The sequence below is a fragment of the Ostrinia furnacalis genome, unplaced genomic scaffold, assembly GCF_004193835.3.
Source record: "Ostrinia furnacalis isolate ACB-3 unplaced genomic scaffold, ASM419383v2 OfSCF2357, whole genome shotgun sequence".
In the NCBI taxonomy this organism is placed as follows: domain Eukaryota; kingdom Metazoa; phylum Arthropoda; class Insecta; order Lepidoptera; family Crambidae; genus Ostrinia; species Ostrinia furnacalis.
In genome coordinates this window covers 272,071-291,956 of record NW_021132596.1, presented here as the reverse complement: position 1 = coordinate 291,956, position 19,886 = coordinate 272,071, and the positions used below count along the sequence as shown (strand labels likewise).

Below are 19,886 nucleotides of genomic sequence, written 5' to 3'. Positions count from 1 at the left end.
ATATTGCCTTCGAAGTGATTATGAAATTTAATCTGAGAATCCTAGTTAATTCGTAAACTCACTAGAGTACCGTTTTGGCAAAAGCGTTTGGACCTTTTGTATTTTTCCCATTGTTTCATAAGGATTTTACTTTGCTTACCATTATTAAAAAAAAGTATATAAGTATGTTTATATCCGTTGTCTAGTACCCATAGTACAAGCTTTGCTTAGTTTGGGACTAGCAGCGCGGTGTTAAATGTCCAAGGATATTTATTTATTTATTAAAATTTAGTGGTTCTTTTCTCAAAAGATTGGGCCCAAAATTTAGCAAATCCTAAGGCTAAGACAAAATATCTTATAAATAGGTAAACTAAACACTGCTTGTAATTAGATTACACCTAACGCCCGTATTCACAAAAATTACTATGAGGTCTCACAGTGCGCGTGAACGCACAGGGTGACACATAAACCAAACACAGATCTCTAATCAACGCTGTGCGTTCTGTTATNCGGCCCTGCACACAAGTGTTGAAAAACAATGCAATTAATTACACTTGTTATGTAAAAAGAGAAAAATCACTTTTATTTTGAAACGTACATCTAATAATAATATGGGCGACATTTGGAGGCAAAATAGGCCCCAAACCTGGTGCCGCTAATGTCGTCGAGAAGTCCAGAGTCTAAAACAACAGAAATTGTAAATCAGTATGCTATCCCAGATTTTTTAAATGATTGAGATTCAAATAATAGTAGGTAATTATGAGATAGGTGGCTTTAAAAAAACCTCCTTACCTTGGCAAGCGTTGATAAATTGAAGTGATAATATGAGAATCCCAGTGTGTTAGTGGCGCCCTCGCTAAGGCTCGGCCAAAGAAACTGGGTCTGTGGCAAACAAAATGTATAAACAGAGGGTTGAGTTTCTATGGAAGAATAAATGGTACAAAGTATAATGACTGCAAAAAACTTACATTAGAAACGGTATTGCAATAGCTAGCATTTGCAGCAGCACAGCCGGGAGTCATCATCATCATCATTTCAGCCACAGGACGTCCACTGCTGAACATAGGCCTCCCCCAATGACTTCCACATCGCACGGTTGGTAGCGGCCTGCATCCAGCGCCTTCCCGCTACCTTTATCAGGTCATCGGTCCACCTTGTGGGTGGACGTCCCACGCTGCGTTTTCCGGTACGTGGCCTCCATTCCAGAACCTTGCTGCCCCATCGGCCGTCGGCCTAAAGTCGCTGACATAGCCCGACGGATCAGCAAGCTGAAGTGGCAGTGGGCTGGGCACATAGTACGCAGCCGGGAGTAATCGCAAAATTTTCATTTTGCGGAGCACACAGTCAAGTTCTGTAAATATAGGAACGTCTTTATTTTTACAAATTAGTCAGTTTTTTAGAAATTTTAACATTTTCACAAAAAAGAAAAAAAAAGAAATCACCTTTTTCACCCTTTTTTTAATTAGAGGCTAATAAAATCCAAATTACAGTGATTACCAATAAAATAAATAAGAATCCTCAATAACAAACGCGCTCGATTTGACCGTGCCCCTAGATAGGTACCTAAGTATATTACACTGTTGCAAACACTAGGTTACGAAACTTACGAATCAATTATACAGGGCCAAAGTGAATACTGACTGACACATTCATAATAAAACCGGCATTGCAGTGCACAGTGTACTTTAAAAAAAAAAAATGTACCCTCATCTGTGCGTTGTTTGGAGCTCAGACTTTCGAGTATATTTGGAGTAAAGGTCTCTTCAATGACAATTTATTATTTGATTTTAAGTTTTTCGTAGTAGGTTTACAAACTGCAACAAGATCAAAATGGTGAGAAAAAAAACCGGTGAAGTGCGTGTCGGACTCACGCACAAAGGGTTCCGTACCATTGATTTATGAAATTAATTTTTATTTTTTTAATTTAAGTTATTTGTATGAAAGATAACGCGGTAATAAGCGGTTTACGATTTACGAGGTATTAAAAAAAACTACTCACTAGATCTCGTTCAAAACAATTTTGTTGGTAGTTTTTTATTAATGTACATCATATGTTTTATTTAGATTTTTCATTTTCTAATTTTAGAGAAGTTAGAGGGGGGGGGGGGCAACTTTTTTCCACTTTGGAAGCGTATTAAAATAGAATAGAAAAAAAGTATTTTAGAAACCTCGATATCATTTTTGAAGACCTATCCATAGATAACCCACATGTACTCGTACCTATGTGTTTGACGAAAAAAAAATTTTGAGTTTCAGTTCTAAGTATGGGGAGCCCCCAATATTTTATATTATTTTTTTATTTTTGCATCAAAATCTTAATGCGGTTCACAGAATACATCTACTTACCAAGTTTCAACAGTATAGCTCTTATAGTTTCGGAAAAAAATGGCTGTGACATACGGACGGACAGACGGACAGACAGACATGACGAATCTATAAGGATTCCGTTTTTTGCCATTTGGCTACGGAACCCTAAAAATGAATGGAGAGAGAGCGAATGTTAAGACTATTAAAGAGAAGTTTTCTCAAAGTAACATGCATAGATAGTATTTATTGAAAAAGAGACGATACTAGATCGTTCTTTTTCTACAAAACGTTGAAGTAGTAAGCCTCTTACTGTGTATTTCTGAAGCGCGTTTTTAATAGCTCATTGCTTTATAGCAAAATGGGAATAAATACCTATTTCATTTGCTTTTGATACAAAATTGATTCCTATCAAGCTACGAGTAACTAAGTAATTTTTAGTTTTGTTAAAGAAAATGTATAAATTTTTAAGCTTACAATGCGGGTCTAGATAAGTGGCACTTTTTGATCGAATCTAAAATCGAATCTGTTAAAACTCCATACAAAAAAAGGCTTTTCGACCATCTTTCTACATTAAAACTGTCACATTTGGCGTTTTGTCTAGGGGGGCAGATATGTTCATGCAACGTTCCTTTTAACAGTAACAACAGTGTAAGCCTTACTGACATTTAACTATTCATTTTCGTTGCAAAATATTACAAGGAGATAAAAAGTGTTTGCGACTAAATCTAAGCTATGACCGCGACTTAGTTTCTACGTAATAAACGCTCAGCCATGTGAAGAATGTGGAACACGGCTTACAATGTTGGTGAAAATCTTTGTATCTACTATTAGTTTGGCTTGACGTCTATTAAGGTGATAAAAGTTTACCTCTTAAGGTTTAATGTCAAGTAAACTAATTATTAACTTTTAAGAATAAAATCCTACTAACATCTCTGGTACGAAATGTGTTTTCAGAAGGTAAAAATCTATAGTCTGTCCAAGGTTTTCAAGTATTTACTATTATACAATTTACTTGCAATACGTGTAGTTGTCACACATGATGTCGTGCCCTGCGTTCCCAAACAACTACACGCAGGAAGATTTAATAAAGGCTACTGACAACGCCACTCTTGTAGCGGTGTTTTGGGCTGACACTGTGTAGGTTTGCTGTCGAAACTACAAGAAGAAGTTTTCGGACTTTTAGTTGTCACTGGAAAATAAATTAAAATGCCTATTGTGTTTCAAGAATTCATATTAATTAAAGTTTTGATCTTTTCGATTCAATATGCACTTTTCAATAGAAAACTCCAATCCACTGGAAGAGAAGTGTAAAAATAAAACACTCCACTTTTTGATAGAATCGGTCGCAAATCGCCGACGTCAACTCTCTCGACGTCGATCTAATCGCTCGACATTTTGCCAACCGAATAACGAGTGCCTTGAGAATAGAGCCGTAGACACATTGAGGTTGATTTAGTTCGGAAGTCAGATATGTTTTTCTGTTAAAAATATACTTCACCTCTCGACGAAACCTTTTTTATCTTATTTCCAAGAATTGTTTGACTCGAGTATATTTCTTAGAAATGTTTATTATGAAAGAGAAGCTATTTATATGTATATTTTCTCACATAATGTTATTTTCCTACGACAAAGAGATTCAGTGTAAGTGTTACTTTCAGAAAATGATTTTCTTACGAAAATCAAATAAAACACAATAACAAGCAACCTTTCACCTTTAATTTTAGTAGCAAGCACTTAAATTCTCCCTTTGTTAGTTCACAAGGCGTTGTAACGAAATCGCAAAAACATTTGAAACTCAATAAAATCTAACCCAACTCCTGGAGATCCAATAAACTGCTACCTGCAATGTCTTCCATCCTGGAATGTGTGGAATGCCGTTCATTACCGCCTCGCCCGTTCCAACTTGTTACCTCCCCAATTTGACCGGGTTGCACTTACATTTATAGCTAGAGACGATTTATATGAAAGTTCAAGATGGAGCAATAATGCGGATTCTTATTAACAAAAAGTTGAAGTTGACTCCGCTTTTGTCAGTTCAGGAATGCTTGTGATTTAGTTCGCGTGGAAACTTATTTGATTCTGGTAAGGGTTCTGGTATTGACTTCAATTATGAAGATGTTTGTATGAAAATATAATTGAAAAAGAATGGTTAAAACTGATGTGAAATGTAGCCTTGTTCCGTAGTTCAGAGAATTATAATCATCCCTAAGCTAATAGGTTTCTAATCTTTCCTTAACTAATTACGACAGCACATCAAGTCATATAGTTGTGATAGATATAATTTTAGAACAAAAACTGGTATAAAAAAATCAAATCCCAAATAATGGAACACAAAAAGCTTTTCGGTCACGTTCGAAACCTAAACTTATGTATAAAACAGTGGCAATGCAATCAGTACATCGAGCAGAGCGGTACCTATGTGACGTCGGGTAATCTAATCCGAGTGGATTGCCGTAGCACCGTAGCAGCTACGAGCGTTATCGTAGCACTGGTAGAGCTCGTAGCAGCGAACGGACTACGAGTCAAATTGTCTGCTACATACTAATATTGGCGAGCTTGGATTAGCGAAAACGAGTTTTTGGGTATAGTTCGCTAAGTTGAATATTTTACTATGGATACGTGCTACTTGTTGTTTTACTTGGTGTGAAGTACTAAGCATTTTGCAAGCCAAATTATCTGCTACCAAACGGGTAGATACACAGTCTGTACTCGTATACATATGAAACTTCAACTTTGGATTTGCATTTAGAGCCTGACGTTAGAAGTTTGTGACCAACAATTTAGTCCTTAACTTCAGAGGAGGTAATTGTGCTATACAGCTGTGACCACTGTGAAGCATTTGTGGCACATATTATGTGAATTTCATTTATAAAACTACAATCTAATTTTACAACAGTGTGGATAATAAAGGATAAATAAGTTTTGTACAAAACCAATCTATTCCTATGCGCCATGTGCAGAAAATCGCCATTATCTTTCACCAAATGTAAAACAGCGCGATTGTTTTTGCTCTACACCTCTATGCAGAATTTCACAAGCATTGTAGGTACTTCCAATTAAAAATTTCCTGCAAACAGAGATGGAATTTTTACAAACGCGCCGACGGGAAGTTTTCTAATTAGATGTCACCGACCCCGACTTGTTTGTTTTAATTTAGTGAAATATTGGATTGCGTAAATAAAATAATATTTGCTTAAAATATTGCCTTCGTAGTGATAACGAAATGTAATCTGAGAAACCTGGTTAATTCGTAAACTCACTAGGGTTACCCTTTTTGGCAAAAGCATTTGATTCTTTTATATTTTTCCCATTGTTTCTTAAAGAAATTTACTGATAAATTTCTTTACTCACCATTAAAATTTAGTGGTTCTTTTCTCAAATTTAGCAAAATTTAGCAAAACCTAAGACATTTGTGTAAGACAATATGCTATAACACCTAAGAAATTACTTATGATTCAAACAAATTTCATTCAACATTTATCAATGCTACAAAAACACCTCGTCAAACGAAAATAAAATTCGNAGTGGTTTGAACAAGTTAATTAACCTTGTTTTTGTTGACTGGCGTTAATATTTATTGAAATATAAGCATTTAAAGTTAGGTAGGCCTTATTTGTATCAAGTACCTTAGTATGAATGATTACTCCCTTATTTTATTTCTAACCCCTTAATATTACCCCGTATTTGGGTGCATACTTACAAATATTTCGAATTGAATAAATGAAGAGCATTCACAATTTTTCGCCAATGTATAACAAGCCTTATGGCCTTACTATTTCGTTACTACTGTTTCGTTACGTACATTTTTTTTGAGAAATACTCAATTATTATTTTCAGGGTTATGTACCTTAAAGGATTAAGGGTAAAAACGGAACCCTATTACTATGGCTTCGCTGTTTGTCTGTCACCAGGCTGTATCTCATGCCTTTTCCAAAATATTTAGTTTAATAGGCACTTTAAAAATCATCCCCATTCGCCATCGACTCTTTTATTGTTATATTATAACAATAAAAGAGTCGTACGGAACCCTTCGTACGTGAATCCGATTCGAACTTAGTCGGTTTTCTATAATTGCTGCCGGCCTCTGTAACGCTGCGTCTACTTTTGACCGAGACTGCCAGTCGTTTCTAGGATTGACTAGGCAAAGCCCGAAACAGATTATTTTAGTTTCGACGTTTGACTGAACAGTTTAGGCACTTCTAGGTTTGACTTAGTCAAAGGCCGAAATAAGAATTCACTTCGGGCCTGGCCCGAAGGCTTTGGTCAAACCTAGGATAGACCAGTCATTCCGCGAAGAGACTGCATATCGACCTTTGACTATGACATAGACATTTAATGGGACTATTCGTCTACTACTAGTCTACTCTACCTCTTAGTACGCACTTATTATCTTGTAAGAGGTATTTTCTTCAACAAATAAGAGGCTACCAAAAGTGAAAAGGTAAAGGACAGTGCCAATCCATGTATGGAAGTTGGACCAAGTGCTGCCCAGAGTGAAACCATAGTGCATTTTGTTTCTCAGACCAATACTAATGTGTAAACCGAAGCGCACTGAAATCTATCCCTGGAGTTAAGAGAAAAAAAGAGTTTTGTTTTGAATTATTTACATACCAAATATCATCGATGTATACGTACTACGCATAAGATTTCGCGATTTTGGCATTAAATAACACTCGATATGTTGAACTAAACCATACTGCATCCGTACACCTTACTTTAGTGCGACTTAGACATTCTTTATAAGCGATCTAGCGCTGTTGCAGTAGTTTGGTTAGTTGACAGAAATCATTATTTCCAAAATGAAGCAAGAAGTTTTAGCTTACAATAACTTCAATAATCGATTGTAATACACCAATAAATTGATTTTTCGCAAGGATAGAGAACTAAAACTTCTTACTTCATTTTGGAAATAATGATTTCTGTCAACTAACCAAACTACTGCAACAGCTCTAGATTGCTTATAAATAATGTCTAAGTCGCATTAAAGTAAAGTGTACGGATGCAGTATGGTTAAGTTCAACATATCGAGTGTTATTTAATGCCAAAATCGCGAAATCTTATGCGTAGTACGTATACATCGATGATATTTTGTATGTAAATAATTCAAAACAAAACTCTTTTTTTCTCTTAACTCCAGGGATAGATTTCAGTGCACTTCGGTTTACACATTAGTATTGGCCTGAGGTACAAAATGCACTATGGGTTGATTCTGGGCAGCACTTGGTCCAGACCCTGGCACCATCCAAATCATGCGCGACTTTTCAGCATCAGTCGCTATAATGTTAACTCGAAGGTAAGGTGTATTAGATGTCCTGAAAAGGGCCTACAAACTAATGAAAAATTTTAATTGGAGTAGAGTCTTTCGTTTTGTTGTTTTATCTATTTAACATAAATAGGTATTGTATGTTGCAACTATTTTCAGGCATCACAGAATGCGTTATTAGACTCAAGACACCAATGGTTGATTATTAATACTGACGATAATTATACAGTAATAAATAATGACTATGCTAAGAATTGGACAAGCAGCAATGTAAGAACTATGTTGGATATTATCGGGAACCTTAATATCAGTGTGGACACTGATATAACCCTGACTATACAAGGTGAGACTTCAAATGACAAATTCCATACAAACATTGAATGGAATTTCTCAGTTTGTCCTTATAGTGCCTTTTAATAGCCTTTCCTTGAGATATGCCTTTCTAAATCTGACAGTTTGCGGAAAAAAACTCCAAATCTTTATCTTTTTTTTCTTAATCGAGACCAACTTGCTTAGCGCAGGTTTGAGTTTCTTGCGCTGCTTCTTCTCAGCACTGGCCCAATTATTGTCCCGAAGCAGTGGCAGGGTTAATACTGGGATGGTGAAAAGTGCTTTTTAAAAGCCTACATGCAAAAATAAATGAGTTTTATAAGTTTTTTAAGATTACTGCATTATTTTTCTTAATCAGTTATTTTCATAGGTGTTAACAGTTTTGAGATCTTCGAATTATTTAATTACGGTAAAATACAAGGTGGTGATTTAAATATTATAAAAGCTGGATCATGGTCAGCTGAGAATGGTAAATATTAAGCATAGTGTAGCTTACAATATTCTTGTTTTATTGTGTTGCGGCGCTTCTTCTCAGCACTTGCCAAATGTTGGTCTCGAAGCGCTGGTAGGGTAAAAAGATTATGAGACATGTAGAGGCTCCTTAAGAGCAAAATGACGATTTGTAAGAACTATTTATTAGTCTAAACAAATAAAGAAATTTTAACTTTGACTTTAATATGCTTCTATAATTTTGTTTAGTTGTACGAGTATATGCGCTGGAAACAATGTAGAGTGCATGCGCCTGAGTTGATTCGCAAATAAATAAATAAATTCGATTATAAATATTCTTTCTTTTAGGTATAATGACAAACTTAAACGAGTATAAATATTACCGAAGATGGAATTTCCACCATTGGCCCCTGCGATTCATAGTCGTCGTAAGTATACCTACCTCATAAAAACATAAGTACCTTTTTTTAGTACCTAATGTGACATTATGAATAAATTAATGATACCATAAATGCCATTTACTAAAAAGAAGCAACATAAGATGTAAAATAGTAAGACATGGGTCTTAACGCGACTTTTATTTATGAGTTACATTATGTAGGTATGTCTGCTTGTGACCATGGCTGCAGCAGCAACGTCAAGCCGTGAGTACATAATGTAACTCATTAATAAACGTCGCGTTAAGACCCGTGTTTTATAGATGACCCACGCTGAACTGTCTCACCAAACTCAATGACAGGGGGGCGCTACCATCGTTCAACTATATGGTTTCCAACATTTCAAAAATCGGAACCAGCGATCCGGTATTGACGGTGGCGCCCCACTGTCAATGTCATGCATAGGACAGTTCAGTATTTTGGAACTATATTATTTTAGTTAAAATGGAACGCGAAAGTTTAAAATCTAACATAAGATAATATTAAAACTGGTTTTAGGTGGCAAAACCAGAACAGTTCGATTTAGATCGACTACTGCTTGCTGATAGGCGACAAACGCCGGGTGTCGCCACTATGCTTAAGACTGGCACGATCATACTCAATGTCTTAGCCGAAATACATAATATAAGGTAGGTAATAAATTAATTATCATTCGTTCGTTTCAGCCAAATGACGTCCACTGCTGGACAAAGGCCTCCTTCAAGGTTTTCCAGAATGAACGGTCCTGCACTGCCCGCATCCTTGCTCTTCCCGCGACCTTCACCAGATCGTTGGTCCACCTATAGTCTGGTCCGGGAGCACGTAGAATTTTGTCCAATAACCCCAAGCTACCCATCCTTATCGCTCTGTTATATCCGGTATTTGCATCCCTTATTGCTACCCTGGCCGCCCATCCCGCCATGTCAGCAGTTTGGGATCCAAAGCCATGTCTCTCAGCCTTTCGAGTAGTCAGTCCGTGCTCAGATCCCATAGTCGGCGGTTGCTCCGAGATAATTAATCCGAATTCAAGTTCTAATTAAAAGAAGTTTTTTTTAAAAAGCTAATTTCAATTCCCCGCGTAACATTTTGGTGGCAGCGGTGGGATCCGGAAATCTCCAGTGCCCAAGCACCGCCCCACGGACTCGCTCCGGATTCCTATCCTGAAATAAATAAAAACGTTATCCTTGAAAACTTACCTTGTGCCAGTGAACGTGACAAGTGTAACAAAAAACTTACCGTGATATCGTCGAAGTGCCGTGCTACAAGTCCTACCTAGAACCTTCAGAAGATCGTTTTGTGCTCAAAGAAGAATCCAACTGCATCGTGACCCGTGAACCGCAATCCTTTACCTGTTCTACGAAGTTCTCCAAGCTCCAAGCTGCAAAAAGAAAATCCTAGTGAAACTTACCTTTTTCCGTCGTGCTCCGCCGTGACTGCTCGCCGTGTCCTTGAACCTGCAAATAAAAATCCAAGCCATCACTCAAGTTATTCGAAGACCCGTGACCTCGAGCCGCAGTGCGCTTATCGCTCAGGAATGTTCCCGGTCGCCGCCGTCGTGTTCTTATCGGTCGCCCACGCAGTCTTCATACTGTAAGTCTTTGGTCATTGTCTAGACTAAGTTTAAATCAGAGTTCAGTTCTTTTTATTGATAAATTTATTTTGTTAGACGTATTATAAATTGTTTACTGTAAATGTCACCCGATATTTAACAGCTGCATCTGCATTTCTTGAGTTCGTGTTTTAAATTAATTATGCGTAAAGGCTCAAAACCCGAAGACGAAAAACTTACTATCGAGATTCCTGATACGGAACCTACTTTAAGTAGTTCAGACGTGAAATCGCCACTGGTTTCCCCTCGCGTGACAAGAAAAACAGCTGCAGCTCTCGCAATCACAATGTCCGAACTAGAGTTAAACATACTCTTCAAATTTATCAAACCCTATGACGGAAGTAGAGAAACTCTTAATTCATTCCTTGTTAATTGTGACAATGCTTTCGGGCTCGCGTCGGACGCACAAAAATCCATTCTGTTTAAATTTATCCTAAGTCAGCTGCATGGTAAAGCAGAGATTGCCTGCTCAATAAAAGAATTCACATCTTGGGACCAACTGAAAGAGTTTTTAAAGACTCAGTTTAGTGAACGAAAACACTATTCCCATCTATTAACGGAATTACAAGAGAACAAACAAGGTCCTCAGGACACTGTTAGCCAGTATGCCCTCCGCACCGAGACCTGCCTCTCACAACTTTTGACCGAAATATCGTTGTCCAACATCAAGGCCAAGGAATTAGCCGGCCGCACCGCGGCTATGGAAGACCTTGCCCTGCACCACTTTGTAATGGGACTTCATCCCCGAATCTCCAATATCATTAGATGCAAATCTCCTAAATCACTAAATGAGGCCATCAATTACGCTATTTCAGAAGAGCGTATCCAACAAACGCTGTACAGGCGTCCACAATCGGATCAAAAGCCAAACAATAATAATACTAATAACAGGTTTAGGGCCGGGCCTTCCAAACCAAATCAAAATTCATCTTTTTCCTCACAAAGACCTTCCAACCCCTCATCACAAGGGGCCTCCAACGTTGTCTGTCGTTATTGCAAAATACCTGGTCACGACATCTCGGTGTGCAGGAAACGCGAATATAATAATAACCGTTTCAAGGTCCATCAGAACCCCACTCATAACACTCATCAATCCCCACGTGTGAATTTTCTCGAACAACCTGAAGAGGAGGATGGCCATGACGAAGCCACCTCCTTGGTTGAGCCTTTAAACGAATAGTGGGCTCGCGGCGGTGTCTCGCGAGACCCAGTCTCACAAATCCAATCCAGCCATATGCATCGAATGACACCGTTTCCAAATCCAGGGACCACACGGGTAACCAGCCCCCAACAAGCGCCCTATCCTCTAAATCCAGGTACCACTCGGGTAACCAGCCCCAAACTAACGATCAAATCATTTCATCAACAAATCCTGTTAATTCCAAAAATCCTAAAATCCCTATCGTATCCACAGAAATCAGTAAAGTATACGAAGTAAACATAGACACAACTAAAAGATTGTTACCGCATGTGCTACTAGATTCACAAGCCTCAGACATCCCATTATCCTTGTTGGTCGACTCCGGTTCTGCTATATGTTTAGTAAAAGATTCCAGTATACGAAAGAATCTTAAACTCGTCAAAGAATCAATTAAACTCAAGGGTATAGATTCCCACGATGAACCAACCCAGACTGAAGGTCATTTTCAACTCAAACTAAATGTAACAGATAATAAATCCTTGTCATTCAAATTCCATGTTGTTAAAAACATAAATTTGCCCTATGATGGCATCATAGGTTCAGATTTTCTCACCACCTTTGGTTGCAAAATCGATTATACTCATGATATATTAAAAGTAGGCAAATTCGACATAAAATTACACTTTTCAGAGCCCTTTTATGTTATTCCACCTCGCACAGAAGCAGTCATAGAGTGTTCAATCCAGAAAACCAACCTCAAGGAGGGTATTATCATAGACCAACATCTGTCCGATGATATTCTGATATCCAATTGTATTGTTAAAATAAAAGACAATAACCGTGTCAATCTAACTATTGCCAATACTTCAGAGACCTTCGCGAATGTCAAAACTAACCTTAATCTTCATGTGGAACCATTACACACCTCTGCATATCCAGTTAACACAAGCATACAAACCACATCCAAGCGAACAGAACAAGTCCTTAACTCACTCAGAACATCTCATCTGAACCAAGAAGAGAGAGATGCTCTCATAGACATCTGCTCACAATACTCTGATATCTTTCATCTGCCCGATGACCAGCTTACATTTACGTCTGCCCTCAGTCACCAAATCAAAACAAACAGCGACATCCCCATTCATACCAAGTCGTACAGATTCCCAGAATACCACAAAAAGGAAGTGGAGACTCAGATTGGTAAAATGCTTGACCAGGGAATCATTGAACCTTCATCTTCCCCTTGGAGTTCACCGATTTGGGTAGTGCCCAAAAAGATGGACTCCCTAGGGCAACGCAAATGGCGAATCGTTATTGATTACCGGAAGCTTAACGACATAACAGTCGGCGAAACTTACCCAATCCCTCAAATATCCGAAATCCTCGACCAGCTGGGAAACAGTAAATATTTCACCACATTAGATCTCACTTCCGGATTTCATCAAATCCTTATCTCCCCAGAGGACGCCCCTAAAACCGCCTTTTCTGTCCCTCAAGGACATTACCAATTCAACAGAATGCCTTTTGGATTGAAAAACGCACCATCCACCTTCCAGAAATTGATGAATAACTGTCTTTCCGGTCTCCAAGGCACGCGATGCTTTGTTTATTTAGACGATATCGTCGTTTACTCTCCAGATCTACCTACGCAAATTAATAACCTCAAAATTGTCTTTGACAGAATCCGCAATTTCAATCTGAAACTTCAACCAGATAAGTGCGAGTTTCTCCGAAAGGAAGTGGCTTATCTTGGCCACATCATTAGCGAAAATGGCGTTAAACCTAATCCCGACAAGACCAAAGCAGTGACAGAATTCCCAACACCCCAATCTCCGAAAGATGTAAAATCTTTCCTTGGTCTTGTCTCGTACTATAGAAGATTCATACCTGACTTTGCAAGACTAGCCAAACCCCTGACTTCTCTCCTAAAAAAGGACACGACATTTAAATGGCAGAATGAACAACAACTAGCTTTTGAGTCCTTGAAGAATAAACTTGTCTCTGCCCCTATTCTAGCCTACCCAGATTTTACACGACCCTTCCTTCTGACGTGTGATGCTTCAAATTACGCAATATCCGCAATACTATCACAAGGTCCTGTAGGACAAGATCGTCCTATTGCTTACGCGTCACGCACCCTCAATAAAGCGGAGTGCAATTATAGTGTAACCGAAAAAGAGTGCCTTGCCGTAATTTTCGGTACCAAGGTCTTTAGACCTTACCTGTACGGTTACCACTTTACCGTTCTCACAGATCACAAACCACTAGAATGGTTATTTAAATGCAAAGATCCAGGATCGCGACTTATCCGTTGGCGTCTAAAATTAGAGGAATTCGAATACGACATTAAATACAAAAAAGGAAAGATTAACACCAATGCAGACGCCCTTTCGCGATTCCCTGTTAACCCAGTCCAACCTGAAAATGCCCCTGCTTCTACTTCCAATGGCGAAGAACCTGCCCAAGAACTGGATCAAGACCTAATGGACCTGTTGGTATCTCCTCCATCATTCGACCCTGATGAAATAGATCTATCAGACCTCCTCGACCTGAATGAAGAGATCCTACCCCTACCTGAAATAGTTCCACCATCTCCAAATACTCGCGATCCAAACGAGGATTCCACACCATTACCCCAACCTGGAATAAGCCCATCTAATAATAACCCCGATGTACCCGAAAACGATACCGAACAACCAGCGTTGACTGTTCTCTCTTTTCCTATAATTTCAGACCTGTTGGGTATTCTATCGAGAATATCCTGTATAAAGGGATTAGATTCATCAAGATCTATAGAGGTAGGTAGGATAATGATTTTGCAATCAGATTTAGTTATGCTCTCGTTATGTTCTTGGATAAGGGTATTGAGATGCTTATCTCTTTTTTCTATAGCCTTTAAGAAGGCAGGATAGTCGTCGTCGGGTAAATCTAAGCAACCGTTTGTGGGTGGTGTCGGTACAACGATAGTTTGAGTGTCAGGAGTCGCGACTCCTGATACTCTGACNCCAAATTTTTGTCTTGTCAGGGACCACTTCATAATCGGTCAAAACCAGTTTGACTGCAAAAATCAGTTAAAAGTGGTTTTGACCAAGGTGTGCAAGTGCACATAGTGGACCGCTTGGAATGCCTCCAGGGACCACCAGTGGTCCGCGGACCACCGGTTAAGAACCACTGCTCTAGAGCGTCCCTTCCTCCACCATGGGTAAGAATGTTTCAAAAATACTGTCTAAGGTCTGTAGCTAAAGGTCTAAGCTGCAAGATAGAAGAATCTTCTAGCCAAAAAGATGGCAGATGCAGAAGATGTCAACGGATTTAAGACTGGACTGGCACCACCTTGCAATGTCATCCTCTCATTGTTATCTGTAATGTAAATTATTTTTAAAATGTATTTATAAAATAAAATGTTCGTTTTATTATTTCAATAATCTGACCTCTCAACTCAACTACACTACACAAACACCTTTGTTCGCAACTGTACTGACGAAACCTCGATATTCATGTTTCGGGACTCTGTATTAATATTTAAGATCCAAATGTACCAACATGATGCAATAAACATAATATGACTATGACTATGACTATTATACCGTTCATTTAAGATGGCAAGCTTTTTGCTGCGGTAATGCACTCCAGGTAACCGTGTGTGATGCTTATTGCTCATAGTGATTTTCGATACAGAGCCCCGTACATACGTTATACATAAATTATGGAAAGAAAACACCCAGACCAATACAAACAAATATGTATTTATTTATTTAAGGACAGCTAACAAGACATACTTACACAATTAACAGGAAAAAAACATAGAAAACAATACGTGTTTATAGTGTAGCCTTAATTAAAAGCTGCCACGACATTATGCAATTTTAGTATGATATTTTTATTTATTAATAAACAAAAAGACTGAAAAAAATTGATGCGTGTACTGATTAATGTAATTAACCACATGCAAAGCTTTGTGAATTTCAACAACTATAATTTATTATCCAAGCTCTAAATAATCGCTACTACGAGTAACATAGCTGATCATAAAATGTTTTTCCAATCGCTCAAGCTCCCGAAGATCTACCGATAAGTCGGGTGACGTAATCTTGAAATTCTTTTAGCCGGCGCGGAACTTCCGGAAGGTCGGGTGACGCCACGCCTCTTTGAACCGTGTTTACTTTGGCAGTTATATTCTATATTTATTCGATTCTAAAATATATTTCCAAAAATTTTGAAAGTTGTTTTAATTTGTATCACTTGGATATGATTTATATTAGAAAGTGCTGTGAGTGTGACGCTTGAACGGAAGGAAGTCAACCTAACCTAACCAACTGCGTATTTCTATACTGTGTAGCCGCGAGAGCTCTTTGGCGCGCTGTCTTCGGCGAAGTATTGCGCGCGCAGATTTTGACAGCGCGAAATACCTACTTTAGCAGAAATACCAAGCCTTAACTACTTATCAAAGTGTGGATTTGTGTATTACTGCAATATTATGCGAACCGGCTGCTGTCGTCAGACTACACGCTAAATATGAAGTTATTACCGTACCGTCAATATTAACTGAGGTACCAACTGCAAGCCTAAACAGTAACTCCACTCCTTTTTCTGATAAGACCAATGGTTTACTGAGAGAATAAAATGTAGTTAATAAAATGCATGTAGATAATTAAAGTTGTAATGTTCTATGTTACGATCGTAGAAATGAAAAATAAAAGAACTCGAAATAATTAGGACGAAAACTAGTCAGACTCGTCTACATACGGTTTTAAGAAACTATGTCTCCTCGTAGAACTTCTGACTGTTAGGGAAGACAATTTCTCGAGTGGCGATCACGGGCCGGAAGACATAGTGTGGGCAGGAGGCCTCCCACTAGGTGGACCAACGATTTGGTGAAGGACGCAGAGAGCACTTGGATGCGGGCAGCGTAGGGCCGGTCTTTATGGATATCCTTGGGGGAGGTGGCAGTGGATGTTATTTTGTTGAAACGAATGAATGAAGGAATTTCTTCAGCGACTGCTACTGGTGGTTCTACTGTGCCTAAATTTGAATTATGTTAATTAGAAAGCTAATTAGTCATTCGAGGCCGTGTGTTTATGCGGGTTGACGCCGAAGGCTTAATTGAATCAATCATCATTAGTGTAATCACCTGAAATGATAGCTTCAGTTTTGTAATGATGCTTTAGAATCATTTATGAATACCGTATTCAACCGTATCATGAATCTTTAAGGCTCCAGCCTTGGTTAAGTATTGAATATTCAATAATCAAAAGCTTGAATTAATGCTTGAGATTGCTTAAAGGTTTGAGTCAGAATTAGAAATGAGTAACCTAGCTCAGGTGGGTCCTACTAGGTGGACCGACGATCTGGTAATGGTCGCGGGTGGAACCTGGATGCTGGCAGCGCAGGACCGTTAATTATGGAAAGCCTTGGGGGAGGCCTTTGACCAGCTGTGGACGTCATTTGGCTGAAACGAGGTACCTAGCTCAGGCATCAGTCTCACACACTCTTTAGGCACCATTTATATTTTTATTCCGTAATATAAGTTGCTACCGCTCTCTTCAACAATGACTTCTGCAAAATAACATCGTCATGTTCTGGGTTCTACTGCCTCAGAGCATGACACATGCTGAGCGGTGGCCATTTTTGGTTCTATAACTCCCTTTAATCCATCTGTGTAATTGTAATTTCTTATTTGTGTTCGAACCAAAATAAATATCTTTTTTGATAAGAAAATAAACGTAATATTATTATTATTAATCAAGCTTGTGAAATTGTTTTAATGCAGCGTTTTATTAGGCAGTTCGCATGTTCGTTTGTCAAATTAAATCAGAGCTCCTAGTTAGGGATGTGACATTCGACTAAATACCTATACAAATCGAATGACATAATAATCGATTACTTTGTTCACAAATCAGTTAAGAAACAATCGATATCATTATTTACAAAGACGTAGACGTAACAGTAGAACCGATTTTGCATACAACTTACTTTTACATTAATTTGTGTTCTAAGAATGTTAATCTTGTTGCTTAACCTTACTAAACGTATTTTAAATTTCGTGTACACATATTATTTGTAAATGTAGATTAGAAATGTAGATAAATAAGTACATTTCTAAAATTATTACTTACCGAATATGAATTAATTTTGTTTCTAACCGCCAATCTGGAAGGAAAGCACTGAGGAGGCCTACAGTTGACGTCCGGTGGCTAAACGATGATGATGATATTTATTTGTAAAATATTGTTCGATTAAAAAAATCATAATCGATTGTATATTCGCATCCCTCACAAGAAGTTTTCCGTGTTTATGATTCCGCCCGAGTTCGGAGTTCCTAACTAATCCACCATCCTTGTAAGTGAGAACTTTCCGAGGCGGATGATGAAGGATTTTCATAATTCTGATTTCAGGTTCCATAATACGTACCTACACCTACACGAATACTCGCTAAAGCCAGCTCTACATAATCGGATATGATCGTTAATCGTGTGTAATCGGCACAATGGAGTATAGTGGTTCCCATTTGGTCTATGAAATATGAATTTTCAAACGAAATGAAGGCGATTAAACTTACCCACCTTACGGCATGGTGGCATATTAAAACTACTTGCAGTAATAGACAGGATTTTAGACACTGGGTTTTATTTGGTTGCGATCGTAATCATGGCTTTTTCTGTAATAAAAAAGCTGGAAAACGTGACTGAGTTTCATCTGCCCCACTTCTCAGAGAGATTATTGTCCCGAAGTGGTGGTAGCTACATTGGGACGTGTACTCCATAGTAAATAAGAATTATTAGCAGTGATGTACTCGTAAGTATCAAAATTCTATCAATCTGTGCTTAGGAATTTGATTTACAATTTTACTGGCAACCTTTAAAAATATACTTACTCAATAGGTATGTTTAACTCTTCATATTATTAGTATCAATAAAATTCAGTCTCGAACGATGATTCGTAAATACCAAATACAATTGGTTGTTGATTTGAATTTTCCATTGAAAACAACAATATTTATTTGTTCTGATTAAACGATGAGATTTATCAACATTGATAATCATATTTGATGTATTGTTTCTTTCATTTTACATTCAATTTGCATATTCATTCAATTTCAAGAGAGTCAATAATTTTATTTATTCAAAGTCGAGTATCTCTCGGCTTGCACATCAGATTATAGATTTTTGTTACAAAATAGTGGGATTACAACCAAACAAGATAGAATGAGAATGTTTTTAAAATAATGTACGCCCGTACTTATTCACAAACGATGCTTGCTTAAGTGAAGCAGCAAATCGAACACACAGCGTTGAATAATGCTCTGTGATTGGTTCGTATGTCACCCTTTGCGTCCACGCGCACTGTGAGACCTCATAGTAATGTTTGTGTGTTTGTTTCGCTACGGCTATCTCAGACTTATCTCCCCTTCTCAACTACGTTACATTCCCAATCTCATAGAAGATCCTTGATTACTTAGGCTGAGTTGCACCACCTAACTTTGACCGTAACTAGTATAACGAACCGGTGTTGTTAGTATGGAATTATACAGATTTTTGGCGTTTGTCAAAGTCAAAGCAGAGTAAATAAAAATGAGTAGTTCATCTTCATAGAAACGCACCGAGCGCGGTTTGTATGTGAGCGCGCCAATACGTATGCGGCGCGCACGCACACACTGACAAAATTTAGTGTGGATTAGCGGGGTGTAGCGCCGAATTCGTTTCTAGTTTCTATGAAGATGACCTACTCATTTGTATTTACTCTGGTTAAAGTAAGATGGTGCAACACAGCCTTTAGTCTAATTCAATGATTAAATATTAAACAATCGTCAGCCTGATTACACCGAACCGCGTACATGATGGAATTAGTTTTGGCAAACTTGTCCCATTATTTTAGCCCACACGCCGTTCATTCATTAACATTATGCGATATTCCGAATCCACTTATGAACAACTGCATATAGTCAATGGAGATGGGGTTTATACCGACCGACTTATAACACTTACTAACTTTTGCCCGGGGATTCACCGCGTAAAATCGATAAAATGCCTCGATAAACTTTTATCACGGCGTGCATCCTATGTCTACTGGGTAAACTGGTGTGGTTTCCAGATGATACACAACACTTTTGGTGACATTAGCCCAAGAGTTAAGACATCGGAATCGGAGCCATCCAGCCAGATGCACGTCGACCGCTGTACTATTGTGGCAAACCTACTCCTAACACAAGCATTATATTAAACTTTCCTGGAGGAAAATAAGTACTGAAAAAGTATCACAATTGAATATAAATTTTATTGGCTTCGATAGAGATATCTGAGATAGCCTTAAAGCCTGACATCAGCTTATTGGAAATATGATATTCCCTCTTATCAAGGATTATTAAGGTCTATTTTGTATTATTAAAGCCTA

At 38.2% G+C, this 19,886-nt stretch overlaps 2 protein-coding genes and 1 long non-coding RNA gene across 3 annotated transcripts in view; 2 read left to right on the top strand and 1 right to left on the bottom strand.

Moving 5' to 3' along the window:
- LOC114355161 (uncharacterized) overlaps positions 1–19,886 on the top strand; it is a 104,575-nt gene that overhangs the window by 57,299 nt on the left and 27,390 nt on the right. The window contains exons 3-6 of the mRNA XM_028307857.1: positions 7,709–7,892; positions 8,250–8,348; positions 8,678–8,757; positions 9,265–9,395. Of these exons, the coding sequence (XP_028163658.1) occupies positions 7,709–7,892; positions 8,250–8,348; positions 8,678–8,757; positions 9,265–9,395 (494 nt within the window). The remainder of the gene's footprint in view (positions 1–7,708; positions 7,893–8,249; positions 8,349–8,677; positions 8,758–9,264; positions 9,396–19,886) is intronic.
- LOC114355183 (uncharacterized) lies at positions 575–1,002 on the bottom strand. Its single transcript, XR_003656089.1, has 3 exons — positions 948–1,002; positions 772–861; positions 575–659 (listed from the first exon to the last, which is right to left on the bottom strand). It is a non-coding gene; the product is annotated as an uncharacterized LOC114355183 (long non-coding RNA).
- Positions 9,618–12,967, top strand: LOC114355181 (uncharacterized). Its single transcript, XM_028307885.1, has one exon. It carries the CDS (start codon positions 10,497–10,499, stop codon positions 11,532–11,534), a length of 1,038 nt encoding a protein of 345 aa, XP_028163686.1. The 5' UTR covers positions 9,618–10,496; the 3' UTR covers positions 11,535–12,967.